This window comes from Lissotriton helveticus, chromosome 1_1 (assembly GCF_964261635.1).
Source record: "Lissotriton helveticus chromosome 1_1, aLisHel1.1, whole genome shotgun sequence".
In the NCBI taxonomy this organism is placed as follows: Eukaryota; Metazoa; Chordata; class Amphibia; order Caudata; family Salamandridae; genus Lissotriton; species Lissotriton helveticus.
The window spans coordinates 360363698-360382240 of NC_136057.1; the positions used below are offsets into that span (position 1 = coordinate 360363698).

An 18543-nucleotide genomic window follows, 5' to 3' on the forward strand; every position below is an offset into this window, starting at 1 on the left:
TCATAATGGAGTTTTCTACTGGACAGTAATGTAACTTAATTTAAATGTAGTTAGGAGATAAACGAGGTGCAGTGCAGAAGCATCCGTAAGCCAAGAAAGGTTTTTGGTGGTTTATTTGGGTAAAATCAACATGTAGATATAGACGAGGAGAATGGGTTGCCTCCTTTTTCTGAAAACAATAAAGGCCACTTTCATCTGTCCCAATTCATAACCATTAATAAGGTGCCACACTAGACTCCAGCAATGTCGATCAATCTATGGCAGATTGTACATAAGTCCTTTTGGAGAAACTACTTGTGTTGCACGAGCCTTCTTGTACACAGTCTTCAAAACATGAATGATCAAGTGCACCTTTTTAGCTTCCTTTCATTGTGACAGCCACATGAGTCGTCACATTGAAGCCGCTGACTCTGTCCCCAGTCATTGAAAAAAAAATCATGTCCTTGAGAGACACTCATTTAGCCTGCCTAAAACTGGCTGAAGTGAAGTTGTATCTTGCAAGACTGTTAATAAATAGTAAGAAAAGTGCAAAGGACCACTGAAAGTAAATATTGACCAGGCAGGGTGAGCTGTAGTGCTTGCTGAATCTAAGCTGCTCCCTGTTGATGGCCTTCAGTTTATTGGATAGCCAGAGTCTAGCACAGACAATCACTGCAGACAGGCAGCAGATGTTATTACAGAGAAGAAAACTCTATAGGGGTAAAATACCTGTAATGCCGCTCCCCTACAAGGCGATAAATATGTTAAGTTCAAGTCAAAACTGTATAATATTCAGAAGCAGACATCTCGCGTCCACCTGGACTTACGAACATTGTTATTTTACCTCCTAGGTGTCCTGCACTGATCAGTTCTTCCCACTCATTGCACAATACATTTCATCATGTAGTTCCACTCTTTCTTATGTGCCTACCTGGTTGGAGACTGGACAGATTTCTAAGGGGATATCCATTGTCCTGGAGAGTTCCAATGCCACTGGATGCTTTAAGATCGCAAATCCATGACCTATGCGGGAGGTGTTCAGCACTATTACATCAAGGACATTCTCATCGGCCGGTGTGCCTTGCCAATCTGTAGGGAAAGAGTCAAGAGTAATAAACTGAAACAAAAATGGAACACACAGGAAATGTAAAAAAAATGTGGGGAATAGAGGTAGAAATATTTAGATAAAAAAGCGAAGATAGGAGGTACAAAAACAGAAGTAGAAAGAAGTGGAATACATTATGAAAAATGGAAATGTAGAGGAACAAGGTAGAGAGGTAAGAGTGGTATGGTTTATAGGTAGGCTTTCTTGTTTTCATTTTTTATTTGTTGTTCATTTTGGTGGGGGTTTCAGTGTATTCCAATGTTTTCAAAAACGTTGTAAAAATCAGTGATTATTAATATTTACTATTTTTTGTTCTCTAAAAATCATGGGTATGGCATATTGTTAGGTGAAATTGACTTATATTTTCTTCCCTCCCTCCTCCATTCGTATTATTAATTCTTCCTTCCTTCTTTCCTTCTCCTAATTTTCTTCTCTAAACCTCTTCCATTTACATTTACTCCTCCCCAAGTAACGTTTTATTATTTCCCTCACTTTCCTCGCTGTCTCATTTCCCACCTCTCTAACTCCTCTTTTGAGCAGTCCTATACAGTGTCCAAGATGCATGTGGATAGGGATATCTTTGCACCCATTAGGATTTTATTGCAACAGATAAATGCACATTCCTGCTGTGCAATTCTTCATACAAATGACAGCGATTGACTCAATGAAGGTTTTCTACTTGGGACATGAGGTCTACATAATGTGAGGGGCCACTGCACTGTGATTGCTAACCAGTATTACACTGCCCTGTTCTTTGTCTCAAGATACCAAGAAATTGGTTAATAAATGTGGCAATACTGCCTGATCCAGACATATTCTGATCTACATGGCCATAGGGGAGATGTTTGCTGAGGAATTATTATGCAAACTGTTAGCTCTATAGTCTTTGGTGACAGCAAACTATACGTCGTATCACTGTTTATTTCACATCGTGAATGAAGCTTACTTTACATTGTTGGGCCATGCCTGTGAATGTTTGAGTTGATTTCAAAGCTAGTACAAGGACTTTTTCTTATTTGAAAACAATACAGAGACTGTGCTCCTTCCAGGCATGTGCACAGATTAATATGATTCCATTAAATATACCACTGTAATTTGTACTGTTGATTTCGTCAAGTTCCAAGCTTCATCTTGACATTGTGGCAATAGAAATGAAAATTGAACTTGATGATCCTGGGTCTGTAGCATGAATATGTTCTAATTCAGAATTCGGACCCAGAATGGGTCTGTGAACAGTGGCTGGCTCTTATTTCTAAGCTGCACTGTCTGCAATGTATTCACTAACTCGTAGGATTTCTGAGTTAATGTATGCTCTGTAGGCAGCTCAGTTACAGCAAAACCATCAAATGGACTCTTCTGAGCCTATTTGTTACTGATATGTATTGCAGCTTTTATAGGAATGTTTTACAGCCCATGGCCATGTAAATCTAAGAACAGGAGTATTAGGTACATCGCCCTATGTGCGGACATTCATTCTAAAGGCATTGTATGCACAGTGATCCGGTGGTGCTTCTTCTCCTGGTCTGACACTGTCTATAATTCAGCTGGTCACTACACAGTTCTGGGGTTTTACACATGGACAAAGTGCATATTGATTGGCTAAACATGGCCCAAAGGGTCATTGTGGGGGTGAGTGGGCCTATGAATGGGTGTATGGGTGATTGAGTGGCTGTGTGGGTGGTTTCTGGGTGGCCGAGTGGGTGTGTAAGTGGCTGTATGAGAGACAGAGTGTCTGTGTGAGTGGCTGTATGGGTGAGTGAGTAGATGTGTGAGTGGTTGTGTGGGTGTGGAAATGGGTATGTAAGTAGGTGTGTGAGTGGGTATGTAAGTGTCTTATGGGTGAGTGAGTGATCGTGTGAGTGGCTGTATGGGTGACAGTGGGGGTGTGAATAGTTCTACGGATGAATGAATGGCTGTGTGTGTCTGGCTGAATGAGTGGCTGTGTGTGAGGGGGTGGAAAAGTGGCTCTGTGGATGAGTAAGTAGGTGTGTGAATGGTTGTATACGTAGGTCATTGGGTAAATGAGAGGTTGTATGGGTGTGTGAGTGGTGCTGTGGAGGATGTAATCAGTGATGTTATCAGTGATGTCATTTGAGATATATTCAGTGATGTCATGAGCGATGTCACTGACCATGTCATGAGTGATGTAATATGTGAGGTCATAAGCAGTGCATTGCAGGGGCACAAGTTATAGTTAGCTAAGCTTACTATAACTGCTGAATTTCACTGGTTTTGTACAAGTGAAATTTGAGGCTAACTATAACGTCCCTGTTACCTTTTTTTCCAGTGAATTTCTAAGTTTAAAAAAATTCTATTTCCGAACTATAATGTCCCTTTAACCTTTGTTTTTCTCATTGTATTTCTAAGTTTTTTTAATGTTGTTTCCTAACTATAGGTCTTTACAACCTTTGACTTTTTAAGGACTGGTAAACCTGAGACAATACCCATTCCGTACAATATTTAAAGCCCAGGCATATTTTGTGTTGGAGTGCCAACTGTCAGGAAATGAGTGATACTTCCCCCTACCAGAGTGGGTAATGGAAGAGGGGTAAGTAGAGATTCATTGTTTAGTACCTGCTGCAGGTTTTCCTCCCAGAGCAGGCTGGTGGCTAGCTCTTCATCTGGGCTGGAGACGGTGTTGCTGTTAGTAAGATCTATGCAGTTAAGTTTGTTGGCGACCTTGGTACCATTGAGGGGTCTGAACCCTTTGTGGGTAAAAAAGTAATTGGTAAAGTTTATAGCTGTGCCTTCACTGTTCTTTTTGTTGATCGAGACCTACTACCTTTAGGGTCTCCATTTCAGACCTAATTTGGGTCATTTAATCCTTTGTATGGCTGCTGAATAAGGTGGATCTGGAGAATGGAAGATTGAGAGTCCGTTGTTGGGATTCGTGTTTGAGGGCTGTAGGTCGAAGTCAAGAGTGCCTTCTTAAGGCTACACAACGACAGTACTTGCGGGTAGACCTGGGCGGTAAATTCTGTTCCACTCGCAGATTTTGGTTAATTTCGCAGAATTGCCAAAAATTCTACGATCCGCGGCTTTGCGGAATTCTTTGCTTGTTTGCGCTTTCAAAATGCGTTTTTCGCTAGATATTTATCCCTGAGCAAGCAAACAGCATTTATGAACAGGAAAAAAGCATCACAAACTGGCAGAACTTGCAATTCTGCGTGTTTGCTGAACTTTTGCGCGCTCGCGGAGATTTTTTACTGCTTCGCGGAGCTTTGCATAACGCGACTATGCAAATTCCGCCCACCCATATTTGTGGGCAGCCAGTAATGATGAATCTGTAGCAGCACTAATTATTTGGTTGGGGACCATCATGCCATTGTTCACCATTTCAAGGAAGTCCTCTTGTTTATCTCTAGGGAGGTCTACTGCAAATGCTTGTAAAGAGGCTCTCTCATACCTGCCCAAGAGAGCCAATGCACATGCAGCTTTCATGGTGGTGGCAGTTATACCACAAACCTTGCATCCAACTGAACTCCTTGTTTGGTGATACTGTAAACGAAGGAGTGATGAATGCTGTTTCTGTTCCGCAAGGATGACCACAGAATCAGGGGAAGGGTCTGAGCTGATAAAGAGTGGGGCTTGGTCTGGGGTCTATATTTCTTTAATAGCCGCGACGCAGCAGACTTGGCTGAGGCCGTTGTAAGGCACAATTTCATGACTGGTTCTAATAGGCCCAGAACCAATTGCAGGAGAGGTCTGGATGCAGATTGGTAGTGAAGTGTCTCGAGAATTACAGGTGTAGATGGTGTAGGGGCTGGCATTGGAATGTTCAATTTTGAAACGCCTCTCACCAGGACCTCCTGAAAAGTGGTTATATCATCCACTGGAGAAACCCTTGGTTGGGGGGAATCAGACAGTGTTAGTGCATATCTGCCAGCGCTGGGAGAAGAACCTTGAAGAGGCGCCGGAGACACTAGAGCAGATGGAGGAGGCGATTGAGGAGGTGGAAACGGAGGAGTAGGAGAGTCTGGCAGCAATATAGGGGACAAAGGAGAATATACCCTGGAGTACTCAGAATCCGGGGATGATGGTGGACATCTTGGCCCTGATTTCTTCACCTTTGCCTCATGTCTAGATGGTCATGATGTTGACAGACAGCTCAACATCGACTTTGTCCTGCATCTCGCCATCGACACACTCCTCGATGTCGATCTTCCCTTATGTCTCGACTTCGACGTCAAACTTTTTCTGCACCTCGACGTCATAGTCTCCTTCGCCGTTGACCGTCTATGTCTTGACATCGACCGTCGTGCCTCTTCGACGTTGACCCAGCTCTCAACTGTGAACATGTAGGTTTCGTACCTTCTCTCGACATTGATGCTTGTGACGTTGACCTGTAACAACGTTGTTTTTGCAGTGGGCTTCTGATTTTGGATCACCCGTGACTGGAGTCCTCAGAGGAAGGTAGAAGAGCCCTGGTAGAGGACTGACCCTCTCCTCACTCTAAATGTCCTAACTTCTGATTGCGTCTGTTGCCTGTGTCACTCCTCTGTATCAGGGTGTGCTTGGAAAAACTTCCTGCAATGTGGACATATGTCAGGAAGGCAGATGATGCAGACATCATGAGGGTCTGACCTGGCTTTCTTTCTTCCAAGGCAGGACACTTGTCAAATAAAGAAGGAATGTTATTTGACAAATGAAAAACTATTTATGTCTGAAAAGACAGAAGAAACTTGGGACAAATGAAATCCATTGAGTGAAACAGTTGTCAAAAATTCCCTATTGAGATTTTTGATGAAAAATAACCCTAAAAGGCCGAGCTTAGTGCTCCAAGATCCTGTCACCAGGAGCTGGAAAAAAGAACTGTTGTAGGAACTTATAGAGCGCATCGGTTACCCGGAGGTGTCCTGGCACTAGTAATTATCCCCTGGGTAAAGAAACGGTAAACCGCAATTACTAGTTAAAAAGCCAGGTCTTTGGACCCTTCCTAAAGGTGACCGCTCAGCCCTCCACAGGGCTTGGTCGCCCCACTCACTGCTGCCGCTCCTGCCTGCCTTTGCCGCCTCCTGCCTGCAGATTCCTTCGCTCGCTGCCCGCTGCTCCTGGGAATTTCCCGCTGCTCCTGGGAATTTCCCGCTGCCCGCTGCTTCTTGGAATTTCCCGCCGCTGCCTCCCTGCGGCCCCGCCCCCCTGTGATTCCATTCGCCGCCCCGCTCCCGCCACCCAGCTGCTCCTCCCTCCCGGCTCCTTACTTAAGGGGACCGTAGGGGACCACAGAGTGTGACCGCTCAGCCCTCCACAGGGCTTGGTCGCCCCACTCACTGCTGCCGCTCCTGCCTGCCTTTGCCGCCTCCTACCTGCAGATTCCTTCGCTCGCTGCCCGCTGCTCCTGGGAATTTCCCGCTGCTCCTGGGAATTTCCCGCTGCCCGCTGCTTCTTGGAATTTCCCGCCGCTGCCTCCCTGCGGCCCGCCCCCCTGTGATTCCATTAGCCGCCCCGCTCCCGCCACCCAGCTGCTCCTCCCTCCCGGCTCCTTACTTATGACGCCCCCAGAGCGACCGCGCAGCGGACGCGCGCAGCCGGAGCACCGATTGAGCGCCGAAAGTGCGCCAAAGGTAAGCCCGTCTGCGCCCGTCCGCGCCTGGCCCGCGCCCAGCACCAGGACCCCTGGCCCTCCCCGCCGAGGCAAGACGACCCGACTAACCTACGACGCCGCCACTCTCAACGCACTCAATGCCGGCCGGACCCACGCCTGCTGCCGAGCCACCCCGAGACGCACCCACGGACCCTTCACCTGCTGCACCTGCAAGTTCACCTGCCTCCGAACCTGCCCCGCACCCGCCAAGACAAACACCAGCAGCAACCACCTCAAGTGCATCCTGATCAACACCCGCTCCGTCCACAGACACGCCGTGGAACTCTGGAACCTCCTCGACGCTACATCACCGGACGTCGCCTTCCTCACGGAAACCTGGATGAACACCTCCTCTGCACCCGACATCGCCATCGCCATCCCGGACGGGTACAAGATCATCAGGAGGGACCGCATCAAACGGACCGGAGGTGGCATCGCCGTCGTCCACAGGAACACGATCCGCATCACGACCGACGCCAACGACTCCTTCGCCGCAGCCGAACATCTCCACTTCCAGATTCACACCAACCCTAAGACGACCCTCAGAGGCACCCTCGTCTACAGACCCCCGGGACCACGCACACAATTCAGCGAAGACATCACAGACTTCATCAGCCCGCACGCCCTCCCCTCCACTGACTACATCCTCCTCGGGGACCTCAACTTCCACCTGGAGAACAACAAGGACCGCAACACCACCGCCCTGCTGGAAAACCTCGCCAACCTCGGACTCAAGCAACTGGTCAACACCCCCACCCACTACGCCGGCCACACGCTTCTCTACCAGCAAGTACATCACCTTCAGCCACGCCACCGGACTCCACTGGACCGACCACAGCTGCGTCCACTTCAGCTTCAAAAGATCCACGACCCACCACCACCCGCAACAGGTACCTCACAGGAATTGGAGCAAGATCACCGCAGACCAGCTCACCACCTCCCTCAGCCAGAGCCCACCCGCCAACACAACGGACCCCAACGAAGCAGCCCGCAACTTCACACAGTGGCTGACCGCCTGCGCCGACGACCTCGCGCCACTAAAGAACCCTCCCAGCAGACCCAGAAGCAAGAAGGCATCCTGGTTCACCGACGACCTCAAGGACTCCAAGAAGACCTGCCGCACCCTCGAGAAAGCCTGGCTCCTCGACCGGACCACCGACAACATGACCGCCCTCAAACACGCTACCCGCAAGCACCACCAGCTCATCCGCACCACCAAGAAGAAATCCCTGAAGGAACGACTGGACAACAACGCCCACGACAGCAAAGAGCTCTTCACTATCGTCAAGGAGTTCTCCAACCCCAGCACCGGCACCAACGACATCACTCCGTCACAAGACCTCTGCGACTCCCTCGCCTCGTTTTTCCACCGCAAGATCGCCGACATCCACAACAGCTTCGGCGCCCCACCCACGCACCCAACCGTTGAACCAACGCCCCCCACCGCCACCCTTCGCACCTGGACCACGGTGACCACCGAAGACACAGCCCGCACGATGAACACCATCCACTCCGGATCTCCGACCGACCCCTGCCCACACCACGTCTTCAACAAGGCCGACTCCACCATTGCACCCCAACTCCGGAACATCATCAACGCCTCCTTCAACACCGCCACCTTCCCGGAGAGCTGGAAGCACGCCGAGATCAGCGCCCTCCTGAAGAAACCTACAGCGGACCCCACCGATCTCAAAAACTTCCGCCCCATCTCGCTCCTCCCTTTTCCTGCTAAAGTCATCGAGAAGATCATCAACAGACAGCTGACCGCCTTCCTCGAGACGAACGGATCCCTCGACCCCTCGCAGTCCGGCTTCAGAGCCAACCACAGCACCGAGACTGCCCTCATCGCAGCCACCGACGACATCCGGACCCTGCTCGACAAGGGGGAAACAGTGGCCCTCATCCTCCTGGACCTCTCCGCTGCGTTCGACACGGTCTGCCACCGCACCCTAGTCCAGCGCCTCAGCAACATCGGTATCCAAGAGAAGGCACTGGAGTGGATCATCTCGTTCCTCGCAGGAAGAACACAAAGAGTCCGCCTCCCCCCGTTTCTCTCCGAGGCCACCGAAGTCATCTGCGGCGTCCCGCAAGGATCTTCACTCAGCCCCACCCTCTTCAACATCTACATGAAACCTCTCGCAGCCATCGCACACCAGCACAACCTCAACATCATCTCTTACGCTGACGACACCCAGCTGATCCTCTCCCTCACCAGAGACCCCGACACCGCCAGAACCTGCCTACACGAAGGGATGAAAGACGTCGCCGAGTGGATGAAGGACAGCCGCCTGAAACTGAACTCGGACAAGACGGAAGTCCTCATCCTAGGATCTTCGCCCTCCGCCTGGGACGACTCCTGGTGGCCCCCAGCCCTGGGCACCGCACCCAAGCCAACCGACCACGCGCGCAACCTGGGCTTCATCCTGGACCCCTTCCTCTCGATGACCAGAAAAGTCAACACCGTCTCCTCATCGTGCTTCAACACCCTGCGTATGCTTCGCAAGATCTTCCGCTGGATCCCGACCGAGACCAGGAAGACTGTCACCCAGGCACTCGTCACCAGCCGACTGGACTACGGAAACGCCCTCTACGCCGGAACCACAGCCAAGCTACAGAAAAGACTCCAGCGCATCCAGAACGCCTCCGCCCGACTCATCCTGGATGTCCCCCCACGCAGCCACATCTCCAGCCACCTGAGGAACCTGCACTGGCTCCCCGTTGACAAGAGGATCACGTTCCGGCTCCTCACCCACGCACACAAGTCTCTCCACGACCTGGGCCTCAAGTACCTCAACGACCGCCTGACCTTCTACACGCCCACCCGCCAGCTACGGTCCACCAGCCTCGCCCTCGCAGCCGTACCACGCATCCGAAGAGCCACCGCCGGAGGAAGATCCTTCTCTTACCTGGCTGCCAAGACTTGGAACTCCCTCCCCATCCACCTTCGGCTAACCCAGGACCATCTCACCTTCAGGAAACAACTCAAGACCTGGCTGTTCGAGCAGTAGCATACCCCTCCCCCCAAGCGCCTTGAGACCCTCCCGGGTGAGTAGTGCGCTATACAAATGGCATGATTGATTGATTGAAATGTCAGGAGATCTGTGCTGTTTCTCAGGAAAAAAAGGGAGTAGGTCTTTCCAGGATTTTTCAGCCCGCACGACAAAGCTTCTTCCACCCCAAGAGGCCTTCTTTGTAAGTGGTACTATCACCAGCTTGGCTTCCATGAAACGCAGGGTTCTATTAGGCCAGTACCATTGTAAATGCTGTTTCAAATGCTCTGGACCTGTGCCTTGGAGAGCCTCGAAAACTGTACAAAGGGCTTTAAAGCGCACCTGTTTCCTTACAGGCAGCCAGTGAAGTTTTTAATTTCCTTGGAGATGGACGCAAATTTAAGTGTGCACAAAAGCAACCTCAGTGCTGCGTTTTGCAGCAGTTGGAGTTTGATCATGTAGCGTTCCTATAGGTTCAGATAGAGGCCATTACAATAATCGAGCCTAGACAGGATAAGCGCCATGACCACTGTCTGCTTGCTGTCAGCCGGTAGAAAGGGGAGAATGTTCTTGATCATTCTAAGCACATAGACAGTGGCAGATGACACTGCATTAATCTGATCGCCAAAATTAAGCTTGTCATCAACAATAATAGCAAAGTTTTTTACTCTCCTTGAGGGTGTAGGAAGACTGCTCATTGTTATAGACCACAGGTTGGGGGTCCAAAAGTTGGCATCATTCCCAAAAAGGATGACTTCTGTTTTGCCTGAATTTAATTTTAGGCAGTTTTGTGTCATTCACCTCCCCACAGCTTCCATACAGTCGTGGAACTGATTATCTAATTCAGTTCCCTGACCAGGCCGCAGTGCCATGACAATCTGTGTGTCATCAGCGTAGGAGGTCAGGTTAAAACCACAGGATCAGTGAGGCTAGGGATGAGACATACACATTAAAGAGTAAGGGGCTAAGCAAAGACCCCTGTGGCACTCCACAAGGCAGAGTGAAAGCTTTAGAGTGAAATTCATCCAGTGCAACTATTTGTGATTGCCCATATAAAAATGATTTTAGGAGCTTCCACGCTTTACCTTGAACCCTGCATGGCAACAGACGGTCCATCAATAGATCATGATGGACAGTATCAAAGGCCGCCGACAGGTCGAGCAGAACCAGAGCTTCCCTAATCTCTTCCGTAGATTTAATAGGTGCAAACTCAGTACTGTGACCTTCTCTGAAACCATATTGCATAGGGTCTAACACTTGGTTTTCACGTAGGAAGGCACTGAGTTGCAAATTCATTGCCTTCGCAATCATTTTCACTGGTAACGGAAGGCGAGATATCGGTTGAAAGTTGTTTGGATCCTTAGGATCAAGGCTCGACTTCTTAAGCAAGGGTTGAATAGATGCGATTTTCCCCAGTTTTGCGAAATGCCCTGTTTCGAAAATGCCATTAAAAAGGGAGGTGAGTGCAAGGGCTACGGGTGCCGGGGTGCGTTTGATCACCGAGACCGCGCAGGGATGAAAGGGGAACCTGAACTCGCTGTCAAGAGGTGGTTCTTAGTGTCCGTTAAGAATATTTTGGCAAATTTGTCAAAGACAAGAGGAAGGTCCTTAGCTGACCTTCTCTCTAGCGAAACCTCAGGCTCTGCGGAGCTTGGGAAATAAATGCTGAAAAAATGACTTCCACCTTATTCAGGAAGAACCTCGCGATGTCCTTGCATAGTTCCTGATATGACTCAATTTTTGCTGGACGGGTAAAGGCAAGATTTGATACATTTTTAAAGATTTCTTTTGCCAGATTTTTTGCTAAACTGATTTGATTTGCAAAGAAAATTTTCTCAGCATTAAATATCTGAAGCTTGTATGAGGCAATACTTTTTATCTGATTCCTCATATTTTTTCCTCCAATTCCGCTCCGTGGTTTTGCAAATGAGTTTCTGTTTCCTCTGATCCTCCATATACCAGGGAGCTGTTGGGTGAGATCTTTTGGGAAATCAGAGTTTTACTGGGGCTAATTTATTACATGCTGTTCCCACCCACTCTGTGTAAAAGGTGGTTGCGTCATCTACTCCTGTAGGTAACGGACTGTCAGTTGCTGTAAGCGCCAAGTCTAGGTCATTGCCCTCAATTTTATTCCATGCCTTGCTATCAATCTTACTCGTAGTGCTGCCCCCTGGTGACACCTTGAGCGGGACAGGTCAGCTCGAATAGTACAGCAGCATGATCAGTCCATGTAAAGGGTAGCACGCCCATGCAGGTGAACTGAAGAAACTGCCACTTGCTGGGCTGGGCATGATGGGATACTGGTGGACGCTGGGCGCTTAAAGGCGCAGACGCTGTTTTTACATTTACAATGAGGCAGCCTATGGGGCTGCACTGTCCTCTTTTCCTTCATCTTTCTACTTTTGAAAAGGGTTTGTGAAAGAGATTTTTGGCCTTACATTTATATGAACATATGTATTCATTACCCTTTTCTAAATGCAATCTGCAGAAATTGGCTAATATAGTCCTTCTCATAGGCTGTACAATATTCTTGTCTGATGTGTTTCTACAGGCCTTCCTGAAGAAAGATGAACATCTACACTTAAGAAGATATATTATGAAATGTGCTAAGGAATCACCGCATATCAGTGGGGCTATCACGACTATCAATGTAGATCCCCTAAGAGAGAGCCCTAAATATCACTATCAGTAGATATGTTTTTTTGGGAAAACATGTGTGATTAGATATTAATTTCCTATGTACCAACCATGAAACACTGCTTTGATGCAAAGTGGTACAAGGTTCTGCTATCCACTAGTTTGCATTATTTTTGCTACCTTTCCAACACAAACCTTCATTTTTGTCAGAAATGAAATACAACAAGAAAGTTTTGCTTGTGGTTTGTAATACAAAACTAACACACACCCTGTGCAAACTGGTAGTAAAGCTAATGTTTTTACACTCAAAAACATATTGTTAAACATTATTAACTTTGCTGTTTAAGGTATGGTATAGGTGTGGCGCCGCGGCCAGGGCGACTGACGCTGGAATCTGGGGACCACGGTTCGATCCCCGGCTCCGGCGGCAGGTTAGCCCAGCACCATGCGACTCTGGGCAATAGCTCGCTTAATCTTCCCGACGGCCCCCAGCGCCTAGAGACCCTTATGGGTGATTGTGCGCTTTACAAATGTGGACTTTACTTTATACTAAGACAGTTTAGAATATTAGAATATTGAGAGCTTCATTGAGGACAATGGAACTGTAGCAGGCTTAAACTGGTGCTATAGGTCCATTGCTTTCAACAGTACATTGTCCGAAACCATATCCTCTGCGTCTTTTGTCCCCTTTTTTATACAAAATATGTGGACTATGCAGGGAAAAGAAAAAGTCAGAGCCTGTGCACCAGAGCACACAGGAGCCTCATTCCCGGCCCCACTGTCCTCCCGTAGCCCCATGTCACTGTAGCCTTGCAAACAGAGAGGTAAGGATTGTGGTCACCTCTTGGGTCTCGATGGCTCAGCTAAAGCCCTGGAAAGTCCAAAGGTAGCTGTCACTCTTGTTCCACAACTGTTGCTGCTATTATTCAGTAGTTAATAGCTATATCCCCATGCAAGGATCTAATTATAGAATATTTACAAAGAGCTGTGAAATAAAAGCTTTGGAGCGGTTAGTGGCTTTAAATCCCTTCTGTCTCCCACAGTCGCAGCCGCAAGCATAGAAAAGTAGTGGGACAGCGCAGGAGACAAAAAAACAATAACCTGGAAATGGACGGTGGACTCTGTCCACAACGATAAAACACTGGCAGATACCATGTCGAACCATTCCTGCCGATTTGATGAACTGCTCTCTGCAGTTCTGGATATTAAGTCCACCTTGGGACCCAAACTGGACACTCTATGCATAGAGGTGGGGCTCCTTTGTGATGACTGGATGCTGACGAACGTCTAAAGGCCATGTAAAATAACTTCAAATACCTATGAGGCCGCATCGAAGACTAAGAAGGGAGGTCACAGAGAAATAAAATCCGCATAGTGGGCCTCCCCGAACGTGCTGAGGTCTAAAGCGTGGAACTCTACCAGGAAAATTGTTTTGCCCACACAATCCTTCAGGGAAAACAATCACCTTCTTCTCGGTAGAGAGGACCCACAGGGTGCCACCGCTACCCCTCATCTGGGTGCCCCCGTGACAAGTTGTGATACGTTTATTTCATTTTCATGACAGGGACCACATACGGCAGGTGACAAGGGCGCAGGGCCCAGGCATGGTTGAGAATGCTCAAGTACATATCTACCCGGACTACACAATGGAGGTTCAGAGGAGCAGATCCTCCTGTCTCTAAGTGAAGCAGAGTCTAAGTGAACACAATGTAAAATATGCCCTTTGATTTCCTGCCACTCTTCGAATTCCATACAAAGCCACCACTACATTCTTCACGACTCTAGAGGAGGGCTTGAACTGGCTTGAGCAAAAGGGTCATGCACCTCTACATGGAGTCACGGCCAGACCCCACACTTTGTGGCACCCACAGAAACTTTGAAGGGCGCGCAACAAACACCACCCACGGGTTTCCACCAAAGAACAAGCAGCAAAGGAACGGGCACAGGTGATGACGAGCGAGGAGAGACGCGCTGCATCCCGTTCTCCATTGGCCTCAGGTTCAGAGGTAGAGATCCTAACAGAAGACACACCATCTTTGACAGACACACAGCTCGTGGTGGTGAAGGGTGGGGGGGCCCTACCATTACCCCACAAACATCCAAAGAACTGAAGTGATAAACTTCATATAGGCTTGGAGGCATCTGTGAGAATTCTTCTGTGTGTAATTGGGCTGGGGAGGCAGTACAATGCTAATGTTTTATATGAATGCCTAGCTGCGGGAAATGTGCTGTGATAAATGGGCCTTACTTGGTCACTGTATTTGCTCCACCCGCACAAACATTGTATTGCTGATATAGATATTGTTTTTTTTTATTTAGTTTGAAGTGATAGGTACTGATGGCTGGACACCTGTTGGTGAACTGGCCAGGGAATGGAAGTTGGGGATTTTTGTTGTTTAGATTCCATTGTTCACACCGCAAAGGAGCATTTACTAATCATAGTTTGTAGGGTATTTGACATGTATTGCAGGGAGGCGACACTCAACAACCCAACTGTTTGCGGGATGGATGTTATTCATACCACCATGGCCACAATACCGGGCTTATAAGGAACACCCACACTGTTACTGATTTGGAACGTCGGAGGCCTCGCAGGTTATACAAACTGCTACAGGGTGTATCAATACCCGTGGAGACGTAAGATTATAATTGCACTCCTGCAGGAGACCTAGCTGACTTCCCAGACATTGAATATGATGCGCAGGCGATGGAGAGGGACACTGATGGGGAGCAAATAGTCAGGCTACACCACAGGCGTGCTAATATTCCTGGGCTCCACTGGAAGTCCTATATACTTGCACTGACCCTGAGGGCCACTATGTGGTGCTAGAGGGACTATTGGATGGACATCCAATATCGCTGGTCTCGTTATATGCACCCAACATTGGCCAGTCCTCCTTCCTGCAATCACTAACCCCGCACTGTTTCGCAACCCAATGGCTCCGACCTACTGGGGGGTGATTTCAACTGTACCCCCAACTTGGATTCAGATTGTTCACACCCCCAATTCTGGTGCGCACACAATTTCACTGGCACAGCACCTAAAGACATGGGCCAACAATCTCCAGACACAGGAGGCGTGGTGTAGTTTACACTGAGTCAACAGGGAACACTCACATTATTCAGGGCTGCATGACCTACATACCAGAATCAACCTACTATACTGTTCATGAGACGCTATCACCAAGGTGTCCCAATCAGATTACCTCGGTCACACAGTGTCTGATCATTGCCCCTACAGTTACAGTTGCAGTTGTCATGGGTAAAAAGTCAATCCAAAACTACCACTTGACGCTTGTGACGGGTAGCGCTACATGATGGCCAGCTTCGTTCCTCACTAATGGGCTCGATCAGGTCTTCCTTTTGTGACAACGAAGGTACCGCATCCGGAGCCAGGATATAATGGGATGTGTTCAAGGTTGTGCTACGTGGACACATGATAACGGGGGTATATGGTACTCATTTGGCCGTCCACAAGGAATTGGGCACCCTGGAGAAGAAAATTTGCCAATGTGAGCGGGCACTCTCCACTGACCCGTGGGCTGCAACATCACTGGCCCAAGCCAGGATAACAAAAGACAACACTTGACCAATTGTGCGCCTTCGACTACAGGGAATACCAGGCCTGGCTCCTTAGATCTGACTCTCCCAGACATCCAGTCACCACCATTCGCGATACGGAAGGATGCCTTGTTAACTCTCAGGATATCAACTCGCCTTTTCTTTATATTGTATCTCTCTTTACAAAGCTCTCCCGATATGTGATCCAACAGAGTTATGATTCTTTCTAGAGAAAATCCCATGAACACTATTTAAGGCACTGGAATCTCCAATAACAGAGCCCAAAATCGAAGACTCCATTCAACAGATGGCCAGAAGAAAAACTCCCAGAGTTGATGGATGTCCCTTGAAATTCTATACAACATTCGGCATGCAACTAGCTCCTCGCCAACACCAAGTGTACACTGATGCCTATGAGAAGGGAATACACACCCATCACTCCGTGAGGCTGTACTGGTGGTGCTTTCCAGGGCCAGGAAAGGGAATCGTTACAACTTGGCTCCTACCGGCCATTGTCCATTTTCAATTCCGATTACAAGATACTTGGTAGGGTGCTGACTAATAGACTAACAGAAGTGAACCAACTTTTAATACACCCTGTCCAAAATGAATTCGAACCCAGGAGGAATACCTGTCTCAACCTGCACAGACTTGTTCTGCTACGGGGATGGGCATGCTCAATGGGCAAACTAGGTTGGATTGCCTCGCCTTATACTATGCTCGCTGGTTTTGGAATAGGCCCCCGATTCCTAAAATGGATCTCCTTATTATAAAACTCACCAATGTCACGAGTCAGGAGGGGCCGCGCGATCTCGGACCCAATTGATATTGAGCAGGGCACCCTACCCCAATCATCTTTGCACTAGTGATGGAGCCCCTAGCCTGTGTGCTACCCCAACACATGGCTGACTGGGGCGTGAAGACACACAATCAATGGCATGTAATCTCGCTGTATGCAGACAATGCACCTCCGCGGTATTACCCAAACTGATGGCACTGCTAGACCACTTTGGCCGAATATCAGGCCTCAAGGTGAATTGGGGAAAATCACTTTTATTTCCCATGATGCCCCTGACCCCCGAGCAGAAGGGAGACCTACCCCACAACCCACTCCCCTGGTCCTGCGACACCTTTAAATACTTGGGGATTCAAATTTACCACCCCGCAATGGAGTTAACTGATGGTAACTTTGGCAAGGTGATAGCCAGTACCCGATCTTCCTTATTGTTCTGGATGGGGCTGCCGCTCTCTGCTCTGGGGTGTATAGCAATATCTAAAATGCCTCTGTTGCCCAGACTGCTTTACCTCTTTGCAGCCTTACCCATTCAGTGGACCTGGAAATTGTTTTGAGATCTCAAGTCACTACTAACATCTCGCGTATGGGGCCAGGATAGGAAAGGAGACTCTCACAAAACTCTATGCACCACTAACCGAGGGGGGATTGGGAGCCCCAGATTATGAACAATATTACACAATTGCAGTGGCCCATGCGCTGGCTGGCCACAATACTATGGAGTTGGGGTGCTGGGCATCCGGGCTGCGCCAAATACAGTACTGGAGTCTGGGATCCGGGGAAAACAATCCCAAGGCGAACAGGAAACATTTTAATGTCCATGGCCTGCTACTGTTGTTCCTGGTACCTACACAAGGTACAAACTTCACTTCCCTATGCCCCTGATCTGCCACTACTGGTCCTTCCTGGCTGTACATAATTGCCTGGAGATGGCAGAGTAGATTAGGGCTGGTTTCTTCACATGGGGAGACCTGTTTTCTTAATCAATTCTATGCCCGTTCAAGAACCTGATGGATGATTATGGGGTACCTCCAGGCTCCTTTTTAATATAAGCATTCCTTACACACCATATGCTTAGGTTATGGGGCAGAATGCAAAACGAACCTAAGGCCACAAGATTATTTCGAACTTTACTCGTCCATGTTACCGTCAGATGGGCCATCACTATGCTGTATACTTCCTTGAGACTGGACATCGCTACCCCTCTGGCAGCGCTTCGGGCCTACTGTGACACAGCAATCTTGACCACATTGATCAATAAACAATGGGAAAAAAGCCTGGGGGTTCCAAAGATCATCTCAATAAAAGTCAGGCTCAAATATATGCAAAGCAATTACCTCCTTCACACATATCTCACCTCTCACAGACTGGTGCTGATGCACCCTGGCTCCCGGCTACATTCATGCATGTGGTATGGGAATGGACACTGCTGACATTGTACTGGGCGACAGTGGCTGATATGCTCACGGAGGCCACAGACACCATAACCGCGGTGCACAGCTCTCATTTTCTGCTGGGTGTCACAACACGCACCTCAAAATGTAAAACCCACAACAAATTCCTAAAGCATTGATATTAGAGAAATGGAGGCTAGCCATGTCCTGGAAATCACCATTGGGTCTCCCCATTTGACGATGGCTTGCTGACCTCCGTAGAGCATTTATGGCCGAGCTCGAGATATCCTGCGGAAACGTTTCAGGCCGCCCTGCTGTCCTCAATCCCCCCTATTGGGCATCATACCTCATGGTTGTCGAATGGAAGCTAACCCACACCCCTCCTGGATTGCCTTCCGCTTAGGGCCGTATTACCACAAACAAGGCCACTTGGGTAGAAGCGTGCATTATGGAGAATCATCCTCCCACTCAAGAGGGGCCCCCCTCTTTCTCCTCCCCAC

At 48.6% G+C, this 18543-nt stretch overlaps 1 protein-coding gene across 2 annotated transcripts in view; it reads right to left on the reverse strand.

The window, feature by feature from the left end:
- LOC144808584 (adenosine deaminase 2-like) overlaps positions 1–18543 on the reverse strand; it is a 468380-nt gene that overhangs the window by 50697 nt on the left and 399140 nt on the right. For both annotated transcript variants that reach the window (XM_078673647.1, XM_078673645.1), the window contains exon 9: positions 911–1068. In XM_078673647.1, coding sequence (XP_078529773.1) covers positions 911–1068 — 158 coding nt within the window. The remainder of the gene's footprint in view (positions 1–910; positions 1069–18543) is intronic.